This window comes from Podarcis raffonei, chromosome 12 (assembly GCF_027172205.1).
Source record: "Podarcis raffonei isolate rPodRaf1 chromosome 12, rPodRaf1.pri, whole genome shotgun sequence".
In the NCBI taxonomy this organism is placed as follows: domain Eukaryota; kingdom Metazoa; phylum Chordata; class Lepidosauria; order Squamata; family Lacertidae; genus Podarcis; species Podarcis raffonei.
In genome coordinates this window covers 14,507,461-14,526,006 of record NC_070613.1, presented here as the reverse complement: position 1 = coordinate 14,526,006, position 18,546 = coordinate 14,507,461, and the positions used below count along the sequence as shown (strand labels likewise).

The window sequence follows — 18,546 nt, the reverse complement described above, 5'->3', positions numbered from 1 at the left end:
CTGAACCGAAGTCCTTCTGCATGCAAGGCAGGTATTCTACCACTGAGTATGTTCCTTCCCACCAGTGTATAATATTTAAAAATGCGTAGTATGCCATATGCCTTTAAGCAGAAGGACTAACACCCCTTTTACTATATATATATATATGCGCAGCAAGTAGATAAGTTTTCAGCAATTCACAATAGGTTGGGGTGTAGCACTCAGGCGGTATACTTTGGTGTGCAACCGGGGTATTAGAAGCGTCCCTTTTTTCACCACGGCTGGCATGGACTACCTACATTTCAATAACCGGAGCTGCTTTTTTTGTCCCCTGTGGTTCATATCACCATAGTATCTAATTTGTCGACCGAAAATAGAGCTGTCGCCTGCTCCTAGCACAGCCACATGATGCTGTTTGGAAAGAGCTGCTCAGCTGATTATTTCAATTAGCTAGTATTTATTTTTAACTCTTTGCCAGGGTGGTGTGCATCCCACGTGTTTCGTATCCTTCCGTTCCCTGCTTACTACGACACATGCCCTTAATGTTGTCTCTCCTCAAATGCCGCTGAGCAAGACATCAAACATTCTGGATAAAGACTCTTTGTAGATCCTGTATATAGAACCATCTTCCATCAACGAATGGGAGGCAGTAACATCTGGAGATAGCAGATGGGGGTTGCTGAGCTAAAGAGCTGGGGAGTTCTTGTTTTGGAAAAGCTCGGTGATGATGTCTCCATGCACTGGTGACTGCATAGCAAGTTCCATAGCTCACTTTCTTGAGACATCTGGATTTGTTTGATTTGACACCCAATCCTGTGGAAATTTACTGCTACTGCAGCCCAAGACAATCTCACACCAGCAGTGTAATCATAGGAAAATGCATTACACCAAGTCAGACTATTCGTTCATCTATCTCAGGGACAGCCAACAGGTTGCACTCCAGATGTTGTTAGACTACAGTCTCCATCATCCATGAGCCTTTGCCATGCTGGCTGAGGTTGGTGGGTGTCCAATAACTTCTGGAGGTCCCTACATTGGCTACCGCTCATATAGCCCAGTATTGGCAGTGGCTTCCCAATGACTCTTGCGCCACCATGGGTAGCTTGCAAGCTCATTGGTCTGTTTGGCACATAAGACTTTATATATTGTATTGTGATTTTCAGTTAATCTGCATGTGTTGCGCCAGTCTAAGTTAGGGTCCTCAGTTCTCTTGAGGGTTGCACTTCTCAACGTCTGTTCTCCCATTCTGATCTTGCCAGGTTCCTTCTCTATCCAACGTCTGTTTCAAACGAAAGCCTTGCTTTAAGGATGACGCCCAAATAGCCTCAGTCTATTAGTGTACCATCTTGGGTGTTTTGGCTCAATATTGCAATTTACTCTGGCACTTGGAACAATTTACATTGCACTTGAACCTTTGCACCAACAGGTTGCACATGCACTCTTTATATTATTATTTTTTGGGGGGGGTCCCTCTAGCATAATTCTCCCTGCGTCATACGTCAGATCTCTGCCTGTGAATACTGTACACCAGATAAAATATGACCTCCAGAGTTAAGAGTTGGGATATGATCATTCCGCCTCAATGTATAACTGTTGTAAACTGCTATGTTGTTGTTTTTTTTAAAAAAGGGCAGTAGTATTTTTTTTATATATAAACAACTGCAGCTGATTGAAGTAGATGAATTTCAGGGTCTGCATCCATGTACCTAATCCTAGTACTGAAAACATCAAGTATCAATAGTATTATAAAATAATAATAACATAATAGTTATTTGTCTGATTTGCACAATCCTTATTGCTGGGCAGGCTGTTAATAAAAATAAAGTGTACATAATGCAACAAAGTCTAATTTCCCCCCTCTTCCTCCCCCAAATGCAGGCGTGGATCAGGCACTGCCACAAGAACGCCGAACTCCCGTTACCCCTTCCTCCTCCTCTCGATACCACCGACGCAGGTCCTCAGGGTCACGTGATGAGCGCTATCGGTCAGGTATGTGGAAAAACTACAGAAGTATCAGGCTGAGAAAGAGCCTCTCTGCTTAAATAAATCGGTATCATGTTAACCATGTTAATATTTAACCACTGCTGGGGAAAAAAAATAAGTGCATACATATTTTTCTTTCCATTTTATTTGCCCCCCCACCAAATCCAAAGATTCCCAGATTACATCATTGCATAGCACTTAAGCAGAAAGCAGCCTTTTTCATGATGTTGTTGCTGTTGCATGCATAGAACTATCAGTCTCTGTCAAGTATGTAGACATTCTTCTTTCCCACCTAATTAGTAATTTTTTATCTTGTGATGCCAAGCCTTAACCTGGAACCTTTTGCACAGAGCATGTAGAACCATAGAACCATGGAAGGGGCTGTGGAGGTCTTTGCATCCAGGGTGGGCTTCCAACTTGCTGGATCTACTTTGTTTTTACAAAGTCCTATCCAAGTTCTAAGGGACGCAGGTGGCGCTGTGGGTTAAACCACTGAGCCTCTTGGGCTTGCCAATCAGAAGGTCGGCGGTTCGAATCCCCGCGACGGGGTGAGCTCCCGTTGCTCAGTCCCTGCTCCTGCCAACCTAGCAGTTCAAAAACACATCAAAGTTCAAGTAGATAAATAGGTACCGCTCTGGCGGGAAGGTAAACAGCGTTTCCGTGCACTGCTCTGGTTCACCAGAAGCGGCTTAGTCATGCTGGCCACATGACACGGAAGCTGTACGCCGGCTCCCTCGGCCAATAAAGCAAGATGAGCGCCGCAACCCCAGAGTCGGACACATCTGGACCTAATGGTCAGGGATCCCTTTACCTTTTTACCCAAGTTCTACCAATCAGAACCAAGTGCAAAAGACATACAGTTAGAATTAAAGAACAGGGTGTCCTCTGAACCCATTATAAGCTGATGATTCCCGCCCCCCCCCCCAGTATGAGATCTAAACTGAGGTCTGGTTTGCCTTTCTTCACTTAAGCTGCCTCATTTAAGTAGGAAATAGTTTTGCTGTTGCTATAAGCAATGGGTAGGTAGTGCCAATCTACCACAGATCACCCGGAAATCTACCGGTAGATCCTAATCTGTCTCTTACCCTGCTCCCCACTCCCCATATCTAATCTAACCCACCCCCTGCATAATGTAGCAAAGTCTTGCACAGAGTTAAAATTCCCTTCCTTATTTTAGTGAGGAGTAAAGTTGATGAAACATTGCTTCTGATGTTTGGGCAGCACATCCCATCTTGGCTGAAAGGGTACAGATTTAACAGGGACAGCAGAGAGACAGGAGGCTGGAGACTAGTAGAGCTTGATACTCCTACATGCAGCAATTCGCTGGCAGACTCCCACTTTCTGCCAGTGAGCATTGTTAGGCACGGGTAGAGGATCTTGTGACAGTGTCATTGGTGGCAGAGCACCAGGCTTGCTACTTCAGTTCTGTGTAGGTGCAGAGCTGCTATGTAGATAACAATGCAGCTCTGAGTGGATGACATCAGTGGCCTGTGCTGAAATATCAGGCCCAGAGCCTCTGCTGCTGCCTTGTGACACCCACAAGCAAGAGTTCCAAGGGCTGTTTCCCACGCTCAGTGGCTCCTTGCAGCAAAAGCTGGTAGTTCATTATCAAAGCGCAACACAAGCTGCTGCTTCATACATAGGAAGACAGACTTGGCTTGCACGATCTTAATCGTATTTGCTCAGAAATAAAACCCCACTGGTTTCTATGGACATTGCTCTCTAACAAGTCTTCTTCGAGTTGTAGCCTGGAACTCTGAAGTTGGGGAGAAAACATCAAGAGATTATTGGTGCTCTCCACTGTAGTGTAGAGGTTAAGAGCGGTGGACTCGTAATCTGGGGAACCGGGTTCGCGTCTCTGCTCCTCCACATGTAGCTGCTGGGTGACCTTGGGCTAGTCACACTTCTCTCTGAAGTCTCTCAGCCTCACTCACCTCACAGAGTGTTTGTTGTGGGGGAGGAAGGGAAAGGAGAATGTTAGCCGCTTTGAGACTCCTTCAGGTAGTGATAAAGCAGGATATCAAATCCAAACTCTTCTTCTTCTCAAAAGAGGATATTTCTAGTTTGTGACTTCCGATGGCACTTGTGTACATTCTTTCCACAGATTCAAACTCTGGTTCCTTTGTTTTTTTGCCAATTGACAAAAGAGGGACCTAGAGCTCCACTGATGGCAGAACTTGCAGCCTTTATAATTCCAAGTCTTCTCAGAAGTTGGTTGCATTGGGTTCAGTGAATGGGTATATGCTTGCAGCCCTGCAAGCATATACCCACTTATAAGGTATAGGGGGAGTAAGCCCCACTGAACTCAGTGCGACTTGCAGATACCTATAGGATTGCACTGCTACTCTTGGTCACAAAAGTAAGCAAAATATAGTGTTGCCAACTAACCAGAAGTAACAGCCTGGTTCTGTTCCTGTGTCTTTTACAGCAGCTTATTCTGTAAAAACCAGTAGGTGGAGCTTTTCTTGGCAAGGAGATAAATCGACCTCTGCCATTCAAGCCATAGTCACAGACCCAATATAATTGGGTTGGTAAAAATGTTGGCAGCCCAGGCAAAGGAATGCATGGCATAGCAGCATGTCTCCCCAGAAAGGAAGAACCAGTAACCACATCCAAAATAAATGACTGTACCCTGGGTGGGCCCCCATTTCTCAGGGATTGATTGTTAATGGCATCAGCATATCAATTTCCCTGGCACTGCCAGCCACCTCACTACTTGATAACAGTAGGCTAATGACCCTTGTACACAAGAGGGTACAAATCCTATAATTCAGCCGCTTTGATCATAGCACATTAAATGCTTTATCACCTGTCACTACCAATTAGCACGTGTCATTATCCTGTTGCTAATAGACACTTGGCACCAAAATTAATTATATAGTCATAATACCTAAAATCTGAGCATTCCCAGCAATTCTCACTAAGCGCACCCGCGATTTCTCTAGCAAGCAATGACAGCGGGCCAAGTAAGGTTTCACTTAACCCATAACAGTCAAATATGTATTAGATTCTTACTTATATTTGGATGATGAATTTGCCTAAATTTATCATTAATGAGTAATAAATATTAGTATTATCGTCACCTGCAAAGATGAAGCTATCACCATTTATAGGTTGTTTGGACATTCTGTCTTGTAAGTTTAATTGAAGTCAGTAGCCAGAATCCAGATAGTTAGCATGGGATGCCTAGCCAGTCTTTGGTGAGATAAAGATAGAGATGATAGACACACACACACACACACACACACACACACACACACACACCATGCTCAGTCTTCAATTAGGCTGTTTTTACTCTTCCCCCTTCTCTTTAACACCTTCTGCGTTTCTGCAAACCTTGGGGTTCCCCCAAGCTCTGATCACCCTCCCAAAAAATCTCTTTGTGAACTGTACTGTCCTTGTTACATAAGGATTTAGCACTCGGGGGAATGAGTTCTCTATAAGCAATATAGGATATTAAAATAGCTATAAAGCACTGCTGGATATATGGAGGTGGTTGCATGATCCTCTGCCAGTGTGCTGTTTCTCTCTCCAGATAATGTATTTGGGGACAGAATTGAATGTTAGGCTTCTCCATGGGAAAAAAAAAAATCAGGCTCTTGCCAGCTGTCAAACTGGGGGACACCCAAACCGTATCTGCCTTCTTTGAAAGCTGAATATCCAGAGCAGAAATAAAGCACACATCACACAGGGGAGAAAAGGGCTGCAAGCCTTAATCAAAACAGCAATCGGCTAAGGGTGCAACCCTGCTACTTGTGTGAGGAGGGCAGGGTGCAGACTCCAGCTCTGCTCAAAGAACAGTAATGATAGGTATTGCCATGACAGCATGAGACCCTTCCAATTTCTCATAGGGCATGGGGCGTGTGTGTGTAAACCTTCCCAAGCCCATAGGATAGCTGTGGTCTGTGGGGCCTCCCCATCTGGCCCATGCCACACCACCCTGCCCTGTGGGGCAATAAAACTGGGGGGGGGGGGAGCCTTCCACTTTTGGCTGATCTTGGTAGCGAGGGAGGGAAGGAGTTAACCCTCTCCTTCCTGCGTGCTGCAGTTTCCATGAACATCTTGCCCCTGGAGCAATTAGCATTGAGAAGTTTTCAGTCCTAATTGCTGTGGGGAGGGGGGCAGGGAATAAATGAATGAATGTGACAAAGTGTGTTTAAGGTCTGTAAATGTATATGTCAGTGTGTGTGTGAGAGGAAGTGGATGTCCCCCCAGAAGTCATCCGCAATGGAATGCAGGCCTCGGGCTCCCTAGAGAGCCATATATTTATGCTTCCAAGGCTTCAGCATAAGTGGGACCTGCAGGTGGGACCTGCAGGCCAAGTCTTTGCCTCCCTGCTGATCCGTAACTGTGAGCAATGTGGAAGAAGGGACTTCACTGTTTAGCCCTCGTTGTACAGCTGCTATCTCTGGGGTGGGTTGAGGGAAGGAGTAAGCCAGACCATCTTACAGCATCCTTCCTGCCCCATCTTTCACCTGTGTGGGGGCCTTTTATCCCCTGTACTCCATTAATGGCTCATCAGATTGTACACTAGTAATGTAGTTGATGGGGACTAGTTTTAAGTACCACTCATGATCGATGAGGGTTAAGGAAACACTTGCTTGTCTCTCCACCATTTTAATTCTGGTGTGTTTCTGTAGTAAGGGAAAGAGGAAGAAATATTGCAGGCAGCCTTTCAATCAGACAGCGACTAAATTGTAAATTAACACACGCATCCTCAATATCTCAGGAAAAAGAGAATCGATATAGAGGGTTTTTGGTAATGTGCAAATTGGTCTATGTTTAATTGGTTAAAAGACAGGTGGTTAATCAACTAAAAATTGGGGCTGGCAGACCTAGAAATAAGCCAACACTACTGGCAGGAGAAGGATTTCCGCGTCGAAAAGGTAAAATGAGATGAATATCTTTCTCTAGTCTGTTATTCAAGCAGAAACAGGATACACATGTATCACAGATAATTTAGTGAAATGCATAGGGTTGAACTTGATGTCTTTAGAAGTCCCACATTTGGTTTGCACCAGATTAATCAGGATGAATTTACACTTTTTAGCTAAAGCAGTAAAAGAATAGGAGACCCAGGCAATATGATGAATAGGCTCGTTCCCTTGCAGTCACACGGCAGGCTTCATAAGGAGGTTGAAAGAATCTTGGCCTACTAACATGGAAACTTTAAATATTTACTAGGTAACACTTGATTGTACTGAGAAAGGCATGCAGTGCTGTGAGCCAAGGTGGAAGTAATAAATCACCTACAGGCTACAGTGCATTAGGGTTTTTTTCTGTGTCTCTAGAACTGTACTGAAATTACCAAGATATGGAAGTCTTTTCTGTAAAGGGGAAAGCTTTGTTTACTGTATGCAATAAGAGACAGGAAGACTTGTTCCATGCTTAAAGAGAGCAAGTTCAGTTTCCTCTGGACCTAGGAAGTTGCAGAACCCGCAAGGAATCATTAAGTTATAAAGCTGTTTATGCTTCTGAGGCAGTTATATTTTCTTCTGTGAAGTAGAGGAGTTGTTAGGTTTGGAAACTAGCTTTGCTGCCACTGCAGGTGGTTTGGGGAAGGGGTGCAGATGGATGAACTAGGAAGCAAACAGGCAGGTGGGAATGTGACTGCCTTATTAACCACTGCAGAGATCTTCATTGCAATCCAGTGTCTGCACTGCAAGATGATAGGATTTGATACGAGAGAGAAAGATGATAATACTTATTTAGAAGAGAATTTACGCACCACCCTTTTTGCAAAACATCAAAATATTGCAGGTGATGTGGACCTCATCCTTGAATGGACTTCTGCTTTGGTAGAACATGAGGAGACACATTTCCTGTATTCTCTGCAGAATACTACCCTCCTTTGTTGTCGGAAGTTCTGGTTGCCACAAGCTCACTTCATAATCTCTCCATGCGTTTGGCAGTGTGCCTGTGGCCAAAGCCAACCACATATAGTGGTACCTCAGGTTAAGTACTTAATTCGTTCCAGAGGTCCGTTCTTAACCTGAAACTGTTCTTAACCTGAAGCACCACTTTAGCTAATGGGGCCTCCTGCTACCGCTGCACCGCCAGAGCACAATTTCTGTTCTCATCCTGAAGCAAAGTTCTTAACCTGAAGCACTATTTCTGGGTTAGCGGAGTCTGTAACCTGAAGCGTATGTAACCTGAAGCGTATGTAACCTGAGGTACCACTGTAGTGAAATTTTGGTAACATAAATGATGGCGTGAAGCTGCCCCAACGAGCAAGAGCGTTAAATAAAATGGGAAGTGTTTTTGTGTTGGACAGAATTAAAAATAACTAGACATTTACCCAGTGTTTCAACCCATATCTGCTGCATTCATATGGATAGAAGTGGGAGTCTGGTTTAAGGAGCAAAAACATGTGAGCTGGAGGAACTGAATCTTCTCTGTTCCTGTATAGCCCATACCTGGGTTCCAGTAGCAAGTGAGGCTGACATTCATGGGTGAAGGGGCTAATTAGTGGATGCAGGGAAGAGCTTTTTCCACACTCCCTTTTTGGCTCTTGAAATCTGACCCCAACCCTGCATTCTACATGAATGCATAGAATCTGACCTCAAATGCATAGAATCTGACCTCAAGGACAGAGAGAGCCCTGAACGTCAACCGGGGAGATCTCACTTAAACTTCTACACAGCCATTAAGCCTTCTGGGCGATCTTGAGGTGCTCACTATTACTCAGGTGATCCACCTCTCCAGGTTGTTGTGAGGATAAAACTGTGCAAAGCATTGGCTTAGTAGTAGTAGTAGTACTAGTAGTACTAGTAGTAGTAGCCACATCTACTTTATCCCTAACTTTTACTATTTATTGTCAGGCCACCTAGAATAAATGCTTGACAGGTTGAGTAATGAATCTTGCGCAGACATCCTCAGCGCAAGTCAAGCAATTAGCCTTCCCAATCTTGTCACTTCATTTTGCACTGTTTATATTGATTCTCTAAGAATAGCAAGAAGCACAAATTGAATCCAGTGTATGAGCCAACCAACCAAGAAGGGAAAGGAGATCAAAGGAAAGGAAACGGAAGGGTAATATCAGCTAGCATACATCAGAGTGGTTATGTTTTATTTAGCGGATCATATTTTTCTATTCTGGCTTTTCTTAAGAAAAGAGAGAAGCAGGCAGGAGAAGCAGAGAAACCCCCACAAAACAATAGCAACCCGATTTTTAAAAAAATATAAAGGAACCTGGAAAAAAAACCCTGAAAAGCGGTTGTGCTGTGTTCAAACTGAGCAACAGAGAAAATACAGTTTGAGCTGTAGCAGCAGATATAAAACAACAGTTTATACGCCAAAGGTTTGTTTTCAAAGGAATGCCCTGAAATCCTTTTTAAAGTTAATAAGGACATACATTGGATAAAATGAGCAGATACATTATTAACTGCCTGTTCAATAGGCCATTGTAGGCCATGGGTCTAAGCATATTTACTAGGAATTAATTAAAATTTTATATGACTTCCCAATAAACAAGTGTTTGGGTTAGATGTTGGTGGTGCAGAATGCTTTGCTGATAAAAAAAATAAAATTTCTGAATTCTTCCGCAGAACAGTACCTGTGTGGTAGAGTATTAACACCCTGATTTAACCTATGTGGAATTGAAAATAAATGCTAACCCTATATTACACTAATACAGTGGTGTCTCGGGTTAAGTACTTAATTCATTCCAGAGGTCTCTTCTTAACCTGAAACTGTTCTTAACCTGAAGCATCACTTTAGCTAATGGGGCGTCGAGCTGCTGCTGTGCCGCCAGAGCACGATTTCTGTTCTCATCCTGAAGCAAAGTTCTCAACCCGAGGTAATATTTCTGGGTTAGCAGAGTCTGTAACCTGAAGCATATGTAACCTGTAGAGTATGTAACCCGAGGTACCACTGTACTGGATCCCGCCCCCGGTGGACAGTTCTCTGTTTAAAGGTGCGCTCCCTCCCTCCCTCTCTCTCTCTCTCTCTCTCTCTCTCTCTCTCTCTCTCTCTCTCTCTCGTTGTCCAGTCCAGATTATTAGCAATGTTTCAAGTCTCAGAGTGGGAAAAAGCTCCCCTTTCCCTGTTTTTTAGGACCCTGAGACTGAGCAAGCTGCACTTTTGTATATTAGAAGACGGCATGGCTTCTTTTCAATTAAGTAAATACTCGATAAGGAAAACTATATGTGGAAGTGTACTTTAAGTAGTCTGGAAACTTGGCATTAATGGTCTTGAGCTCTTTTTCTGAGAGCATAAACGGTTAAAGCCAAGATTTTATATTACTTGAATGCTAAGTATTGCGGCTTCCGTTTTGTGGCGTTTCCTAACTTGTGCTGGTTCACTGAATTTCAGACAAGCTTCTCGACAGTTAAGTACAGTTGCTTTCAGTTGATCTTATTTCCAAGTAATGTGTTCAGCATCCTGGTTTTCATAAGCTCACCCTCACTATATTTATTCAGAAACACTTTTGTTTTGTTTTGTTTTCATTGGGGCTATTTCCCCAGTAAACTTAGTATCCTTATCATTGTTGCATTACACTAGAAATATACTTTCATACCCTCCATCAGTGAAGATGGTTCAAAATTTATCCTTTAAACAACAAACAAGATACAAGTACTTTTCTTAATCCATGTTTATATGTCAAAAAAAAACATAATCCGTGTCTGTTTTTCCTTATTCTGTTCGTTTTGCTGCCCATTTGTTGTCTCTCAGCAAAAGAAACTTGTCTTCAAAGAGAGCTTGTCTGTCTGAAACATGACTATAATCTTAAAGGCTATTTCACAAATGCATTCTACTCACTGTGATCTAATTTTGAGCCTTTATTAGCTAATACAGCTATAGAAGTGTTCTGTACTTATGGCATAAAAGCCAACACAGGATTCAGAATTGGATCATTTAGATGCTTTCCAACCAGTCTTCCTTTTATTTCTCAAAAGATGTATAGGTTAGACCCAGATACAGTCATACTTTGAGTAGATCCATTGAAATCGGTGGGTCTTAAGTCAGTCATCACTAACTTTCAGTGGGCCTCTAAGTACAATTATATCTTTATCCAATCCCATGAATTTTATGAAGCAATTCAATAAGGCAAAATATATTTCTATGATCAGCAAGTGATGGGGGTTCTCTGATATCCTTGGGCTGTTTCTGTTGCTAGTACAAAATGCATTAAGTCTGAAATGCAATGTTTCATCTGATTAGTCTTGCTTTGTTTCCAGATAAGTTCCAAGTTGGATGGCAAACTAACTTAAACTATGCAGTTTGGGGTTGAAGTGCTAAGACCCCCTGATTTTCTCCCTGGCAGTGCAGCTGTGCTTTAACAGCTGCATGGCAGGCAGAAATTCAGAATGGAAGACAAGCTTATAGTCGGAAAAACTAACTTGTGAATTTGCCAGCAGAAAGAGGAGCAGCCCTCATAAAGGAACATCACTTCTTTGAGCTCTAATAGAGTAGAGTTTGAATATTTGTTGAGATAGTAATCCAATTTAGTAATCCAATCTATATAGTAGAGATGGCTTACCTGCAGCTCTCCAGATGTTGCTGGACTACAACTCCCATCATCCTTGACCATTCACCATGCTGGCTGAGGATCATGGGAAATGGAGTCCAAAAGCATTTGTAGCCCCAGAGTTTCCTCATCCCTTCTATATAGTGATGCTTTGTAGGCAAATATGTTGAGAATGACTATGCTCTGGCATTTGCTGATCAAACTGTCTTTCTTTCTTAGATTTATATACTGCTTTAGATTACAAAAAGTGACTTTAGAATACAGTCATACCTCATGTTACGGACGCTTCAGGTTATGGTCTTTTCAGGTTGCGTCCCGTGGCGACCCGGAAGTACCGGAAAGGGTTACTTCCGGGTTTCGCCGCTCACGCATGTGCAGAAGCGCTAAATCGCGCCGTGCACCTGCGCAGATACGGCGCTTCAGGTTGCGCTCTTTTCAGGTTGCGAACGGGCCTCCGGAACGGATCCCGTTCGCAACCAGAGGTACTACTGTAGTTTACAATACAGTAAAAACAATAAAACAGTTAAAAAACCCAATCTAAATAATAGCAAAAACTAATGAAGAACAGCAGCACCAAATGAAGCTAGCAGCCAACTAGCAACCAGAGAGACATCAAACTGAAAAGGTTATAATCAGTGTGTAAAACATCTTCTTTGCACTGTAGCTCTCAGTTTTTTCCATACAATAAACCATTCTTGTTTATTGTTTCACAGAGAGTGTGTTTAGTATTATTTTAACACATTTTAGCATTAGCACTAATACATGCCTTCCTGCTTTATTTCTCTGAGAACCGCTGCAAAATTGGGTTTCTCTTCATCTTCCTCCTGATTATTATTGTTATTTCCTTTATGAAGATGTGAGGCATCTTGAAGCAATATACAATGCAGTAAAGCATATACAGGTTTCGTATGCTTCAGGTTACAGACTCTGCTAACCCAGAAATAGTACCTCGGGTTAAGAACTTTGCTTCAGGATAAGAACAGAAATCGTGCTGCGGCGGCGCAGCAGCAGCAGGAGGTCCCATTAGCTAAAGTGGTGCTTCAGGTTAAGAACAGTTTCAGGTTAAGTACGGACCTCCGGAATGAATTAAGTACTTAACCCGAGGTACCACTGTATAAATAATTACAAATGTAAAAACAGTTTTAAAATGTGTACATAATTTTTTTAAAAGCTGAAAAACAAATACACGTGAAGGAATGTTTTGAAGGGTGCATAAGTATGTCTCTGACTAAGGAGTTTACACGGTCAAAGTTACCTGTGTTCGTGACCTCTCCTGCTGGCATTCCAAACTGATATTTAGGTTTTCATTCCAGATGTTCATACAGAAGCAGTCCAGGCAGCTCTTGCAAAACATAAAGAAAGGAAGATGGCAGTGCCTATGCCATCCAAGCGACGTTCATTGGTGGTGCAAACATCGATGGACGCCTACACACCTCCAGGTAAGAAACTAACACAACATCCATTAACGTGAAATTTTAAAGCTTTTTTTAAAAAAAAAACAAGTTTGCTAATCGCAAGTTAGCATTAATGTAATATGATAGTATCACAATTGGATGCATTTTAAAAGTACGGATGTGGGACAGTCTCAGATTGGCAGTAGTTCCGGCCCCACTCAGAAACAGTGTGATAGGGTCATGTTTATTTGTAAATAAGTAGTTTTGTGATGAATGGGACTAACTTCCAAGTATGTTTGTATAGGATTGGAGGTGGACAATATCTGGTTTTCAACATCGCAATATATCGTCTACTGTGCAGAGGCACTGGCTGGCATCACGGTTTTTCCCACATTGTGATTTTTGCATGGCAAGCGCACACAAACCACGATTCGCAATGCATTGCCAGGTCAAAAATTATGAAACCGATATCATGATAAGGACTTGGTTTTGGACAATATATTACCCAGCCCTAAAACACCAAAGATTTCCAGGTCAAAAACAATATGGACTTCAGACTGGTTTTGGACAATATATTGATAACTGGAGCCCAAATCAGCCTGGCTTTTTGTGCACGTCTGAGCAGCCCCACCTATTAAGATGCACAGATGGGGCATGGCTTTGAATCCCACTTCCATGAGAAATCATTTCAAAGAAGGGCCTCTTCTGTTGTGGTGCACAGGGCCCACAGGACAACAACGGATCGTGTTTTTGGCATAAGTCAAAAATGTCCTTGGGACGCGGGTGGCACTGTGGGTTAAACCACAGAGTCTAGGACTTGCCGATCAGAAGGTTGACGTTTTGAATCCCCGCAACAGGGTGAGCTTCCGTTGCTCAGTCCCTGCTCCACTCAACCTACTAGTTCGAAAGCACATCAAAGTGCAAGTAGATAAATAGGTACCGTTCCGGTGGGAAGGTAAACGGCGTTTCCATGCGCTGCTCTGGTTCTCCAGAAGCGGCTTAGTCATGCTGGCCACATGACCCGGAGCTGTACGCCGGCTCCCTCGGCTAATAATGCAAGATGAGTGCCGCAACCCCAGACTCGGCCACGACTGGACCTAATGGGCAGGGGTCCCTTTACCTTTACCTTTACTAAAATGTCCTTGTAGCCAAGAAGTTGAATGAACATAAATCTCACTGAATTCATTGGGATTTAACTGCAGCCAGGTCTGTGGGCATAGGTCTGGATCTTCATTCTGCCAAGCCTTCAGCACCAGACTAATTTGCACAGTTTTTGCATTTAAACTGGGCTGAAATGATAACTTTTTAGTTGAAAGGGGAGGCTTTAAGGGTGCAGTTCCCTCCCAAACATTGCCTTTCTTGCTGCTGTTACCCCCCTCCAATTCTGCTTTGGCCAGCCTTGTGCCCCCCCCCCCGGCCAAAAAAATATGACTACTTTTGAAGGTAAAGTGTACTTCTTGGGTAGAGAAACACTTGTGCTTCAGATGACTAAAAGGGTAAACATTGCCTTATTTTGACAGATCTTCCTCTTTGTCAATTCTGCAGTATTTGTCGTCTTCTAACAAAACACATAGTAAAACGTGTTGCATGAAACTCTGACTATGTTCAATTCAACTGTCTATATTACTGCTTTCAAATTGCTCACTTTTTTGAGGGGGGGGGGAGAACCACTGTGCCTCGGACTGTGCCACTTTGTCTCCATGTTCATTGTCTTCCCATTAAAGCTTTTGTCACCTTTTTGCAATCTTAGATACCTCATCTGGTTCAGAAGATGAAGGCTCTGTACAGGGCGATTCACAGGGAACTCCAACGTCAAGCCAAGGGAGTATAAATATGGAACACTGGATCAGCCAAGCCATCCATGGCTCTACCACATCTACAACATCTTCATCTTCAACGCAAAGTGGCGGCAGCGGTGCTGCACATAGGCTAGCTGATGTAATGGCGCAAACGCATATAGGTGTGTTTACTTCCTGTTTTATCTCTCTTTCCTTTCCCCCTGCGTATACAGTGTATGTCCTTTGGACCTCAGAATGCCCTGGATTTCTTTGAAAGGTTTTCTACCATTTATTGAAACAAGTGAAAGTCATTTTGTGTATGTTTCCCATCAGGTCTTCTGTTGTTGTTTTCTTTTTAAAAAAGAAAATCCTCTGGTACTGTTAATTGGATGGTAGACTTTCAGAATTCAGAGAATGAGTGAGATAATAACTTTTGTAGGACCAAGCAAGATTTGCCATGGTGTTTGTATGCTTTTGGATTGCACAGAACACTTCCTCATACTGGCTATTCAAGGGTGAACATGGGAATATATATCTCTCTCTTTCTGAGCAAGCACATGGTATTAAGTATCTGTGTGCAGACTGATGTTTTAGGCAAGATTGTAATGGAGAATGTTTGGGGGAAAATTCTGTTCACATGACTAGCCGTGTCGGATGACCATGCATAGGAGGGGCAGAATGGGATCTGGGTGGCAGGCCCTGCTCCATCGTCTGCATGGTAAGGTATGTTCACATGAATGGGTCATACAAACATATAAGCTTTTTGCTTGCAGTTGGGCCTCCTGCAAATGCAGGTTTTGTGTTGACTTGGAGAATCCTGTATCTGTAGGGTCTGTTCAAATAACCAAATGATGGGGGGCAGGATGTGCCAGTGGCTATCCCACTCTGCCCTCTTGCTTGAGATTTGTGACTGTACATGGGTGATCATCTGAGCGGAGCTAGACCTACAAATCAGCACCTAGTTCATTGAAGGCAAGTGTCATCAATGCCCATGAGATTTACTTGTAAGTAAACATTCCAGCCTAATCCTAAACACGTTTACATGGAAGTAAATCTCACTTTTTTTCTATAGGATTTACTCTTTAAGTAATAAAGGGGGAGATGCCAGCGACGGTCTCTGAGGGTGGAAGACTATTGCAACCTAATGCAATTTATTCTTGATGATTTGTATTTGGTTCTATACATTATGAATTTGGTCCTATGCATTTCTGTGATTTACTTAAAATATGGCTTACTCTTAAGCTGTTACAGCTTTAACTGGCCTAGAATTTCGCCTTGTATTGAGGCTTCAATAAGAAGCGATGGGGGTGGTTCTGAAAATATGAAAGCTTTCCCAGTGACCTTTTTTTGTTTTTAGCCTTTTTAACTAGGATATGAGGAAAAAAAGACAAGGCGACAAGGCCCTTACGGCTTCCGTAAGTGTGTGAAAGAGAAGATTTTGGCAGGTGTAGCTTGCCATAATGAAATCCCCTCTTCTACACAGCTATTAAAGCTTCAGGAGCCCCCTCCTCTTTTATTTTCGTTATAAGAGAGGTGAAAGTTAATTTAGGCACGGAAGGTACAGAGTTAGTATGAACCGAACTGGATATTTCAGTGTTTTGAGTGCGGCATCTTGAACTTCTGTTCCTTCTCTTTTTCCTGGGAAGTCCGGAAGACTCTTCCCCCTACTTTGGTCATCAAGCAGTTCAGCTACTTTGGTACCTACATTTAGCCCTTGTAAAACGTAAACCGAACATTACATAGCATAGAGACAGTTGAAGTACATGTTCTGTGAAAGAGAAGAGGGGCACGAAATGTTCTCTCCCCGCTCCTTAATTCTAGAGAGTGAAACCAAGACTAATAATAATTTAAGATGCAATCCTAAAGCCTCTCACCTGGGTATAAGCTCCAGTGAATTCAGTATGATATGGTTAGGCTTGCAAGAAGCCTTTCTAGAAGTAGTGTAGGAAAACCTGAATTAGCTAATGCCATGCCTGAGGACTGAAATAAGGAGCTGGAAACAAACAAAAAAACATTTTGAATTTTCCTAATTTGAAGTGTTTCTTTTTGCAACCTTTTAAAAAGTCCTTAATTGTATTGGACAATTGGCAAATGTCCTTATTGGGCTGCAATCCTATGCACATTTTCCTGTGAGTATGCACCATTGAGCACAATGGGATTTACCTTTAAGTGGGTATGTATAGGATTGCCCTATTAATCTCTCTACGATATTAATCTTCTTCTAATTCGCAACTTTCCCCCATTCTTAAGTGAATGCTGCATTCCTTCAATGTATCTCTCAACTTGAAGCTCATCTCTGCTCTCCAAAATATTTTTCAGGAGCCTCTTAGGTTCTCTACAGGTGATTGTCCCTATTTGGAATTCCTCTGTGACTTCCTCTCGGAGTACAGGAGGAAGTTATGACGAATTAAATTTCATCCCATTTCTGAAAGGTTGCATTAGTCACAATGTCTGAATGTTGCATTTAAATATATCTTTATAAAAATAATGTGGCATGCTGTTAATTTTAGACTTGGCGCAGTAACTCTTGCTATTTCTTTTCTTGTATGTTTGTTGGTGTTGGGGGAAAGATGTTATTCTCAAGAGACTGATGCCTGAATTCATAGTTCCCCAGAGTGTAGAGACCCTAGAAAGTTGGGTAGTGGATCAAATTCTGAACTCCTTTGCACCCTGAATGAAGAGCGCTGGTTGTGATTAGAACCTACACACATTACATCTGTGAATGCCGGTCCTTCTGATGCAATAGGGGAGGGGGGAGATAGCACAGGCTGGGTTCATGTACAGGTACATAGCTGTCAACTTTCAGATTTGAAAATAAGGGATCAGCAGCCTCGAAAATAAGGGATCAGCAGCCTCACCTGTCCTGGGTACAGTCTACGGGATATCTAACAATCCGGGATAGCAGTGGGAAGCAGCGGGAAATCACGCTGGAATAAGGGAATTTCCCGCAAAAAAAGGGAAGGTTGACAGCTATGTACAGGTGCCATTCAAGGCAGGTGTGCGCACACATGACAAAGTGCACATAAGCCTAATATAGGTTCTTCCAACCGACCCTTTCTACCAGGAGACTGTGTGAGCCAACTGGGAGCCTATAGATTCTTAAATGCATTTACTAAGAATATTTATAGGCTGGGTTTTTTAAGCCCATAAGTGGATAGAAACAAACAAGTGGTTGATAAAGTGAATACAAAACCCAGTAGGGCCAGAAAAACCATACCTGATCCCATATGGGTCTGCCGAATCAAGTAATTTCCAGAGAACAAGGGCCACAACTGAGAAAGGCCTCTTGTGTGTTTCTGCCAACTGTTTTAGAAACGTAGGAAGCTCCCTTAGATTGAGTCAGTCCATTGTCCCAGCTAGCTCAGTCCTGTCTTCATCAGTAGTGGGTGAACCTCAAACTTGCAGGATCTACTTTGCTTTTTCCCATGCACAAGTTAAGGTGAGCGCATGGCAAATGTGTCCAGGAAACAAGATATTTATTCCATCTCCCACAATCCCACCCACTCCATACTTGGAATTATAGAATTGTAGAGTTGGAAGGGACCCCAGAGGGTCATGTAGTCCAACCCCCAGCAATGCAGGAATCTCAACTAAAGCATCCATGACAGATGGCAATTCAGTCTGTGCTTAAAAAAACACTTAGATGAAGCAGAGTCCACCAGCTCCTGAGGGAGCCTGTTCCACTGTTGAACCGTTCTTACTGTCAGAAAGTTCTTCCTGATGTTTAGTCGGAATCTCCTTTCTTGTAGCTTGAATCCATTGGTTCAAGTCCTCCAGAGCAGGAGCAAACAAACCTGCTCCATCTTCAAGATGACAATCCTTTAGAGATTTGAAGATGGCTTTTCTCCCCAGTTTGGGTGACTGCTCAGGCTTTCAGTCTTCATTGTGGAGATTTCTCCAGACAGCAAGCATAACACACAATGGGCTTGTCATGTGAATCACG

General features: G+C 42.9%; 1 protein-coding gene across 4 annotated transcripts in view; it reads left to right on the top strand.

Annotated features, from left to right (window-relative positions):
* Positions 1-18,546, top strand: part of DIP2C (disco interacting protein 2 homolog C) — a 295,768-nt gene that overhangs the window by 179,125 nt on the left and 98,097 nt on the right. For all 4 annotated transcript variants that reach the window (XM_053359327.1, XM_053359331.1, XM_053359330.1 and 1 more), the window contains 3 exons: positions 1,858-1,968; positions 12,745-12,870; positions 14,576-14,785. In XM_053359327.1, the coding sequence (XP_053215302.1) occupies positions 1,858-1,968; positions 12,745-12,870; positions 14,576-14,785 (447 nt within the window). The remainder of the gene's footprint in view (positions 1-1,857; positions 1,969-12,744; positions 12,871-14,575; positions 14,786-18,546) is intronic.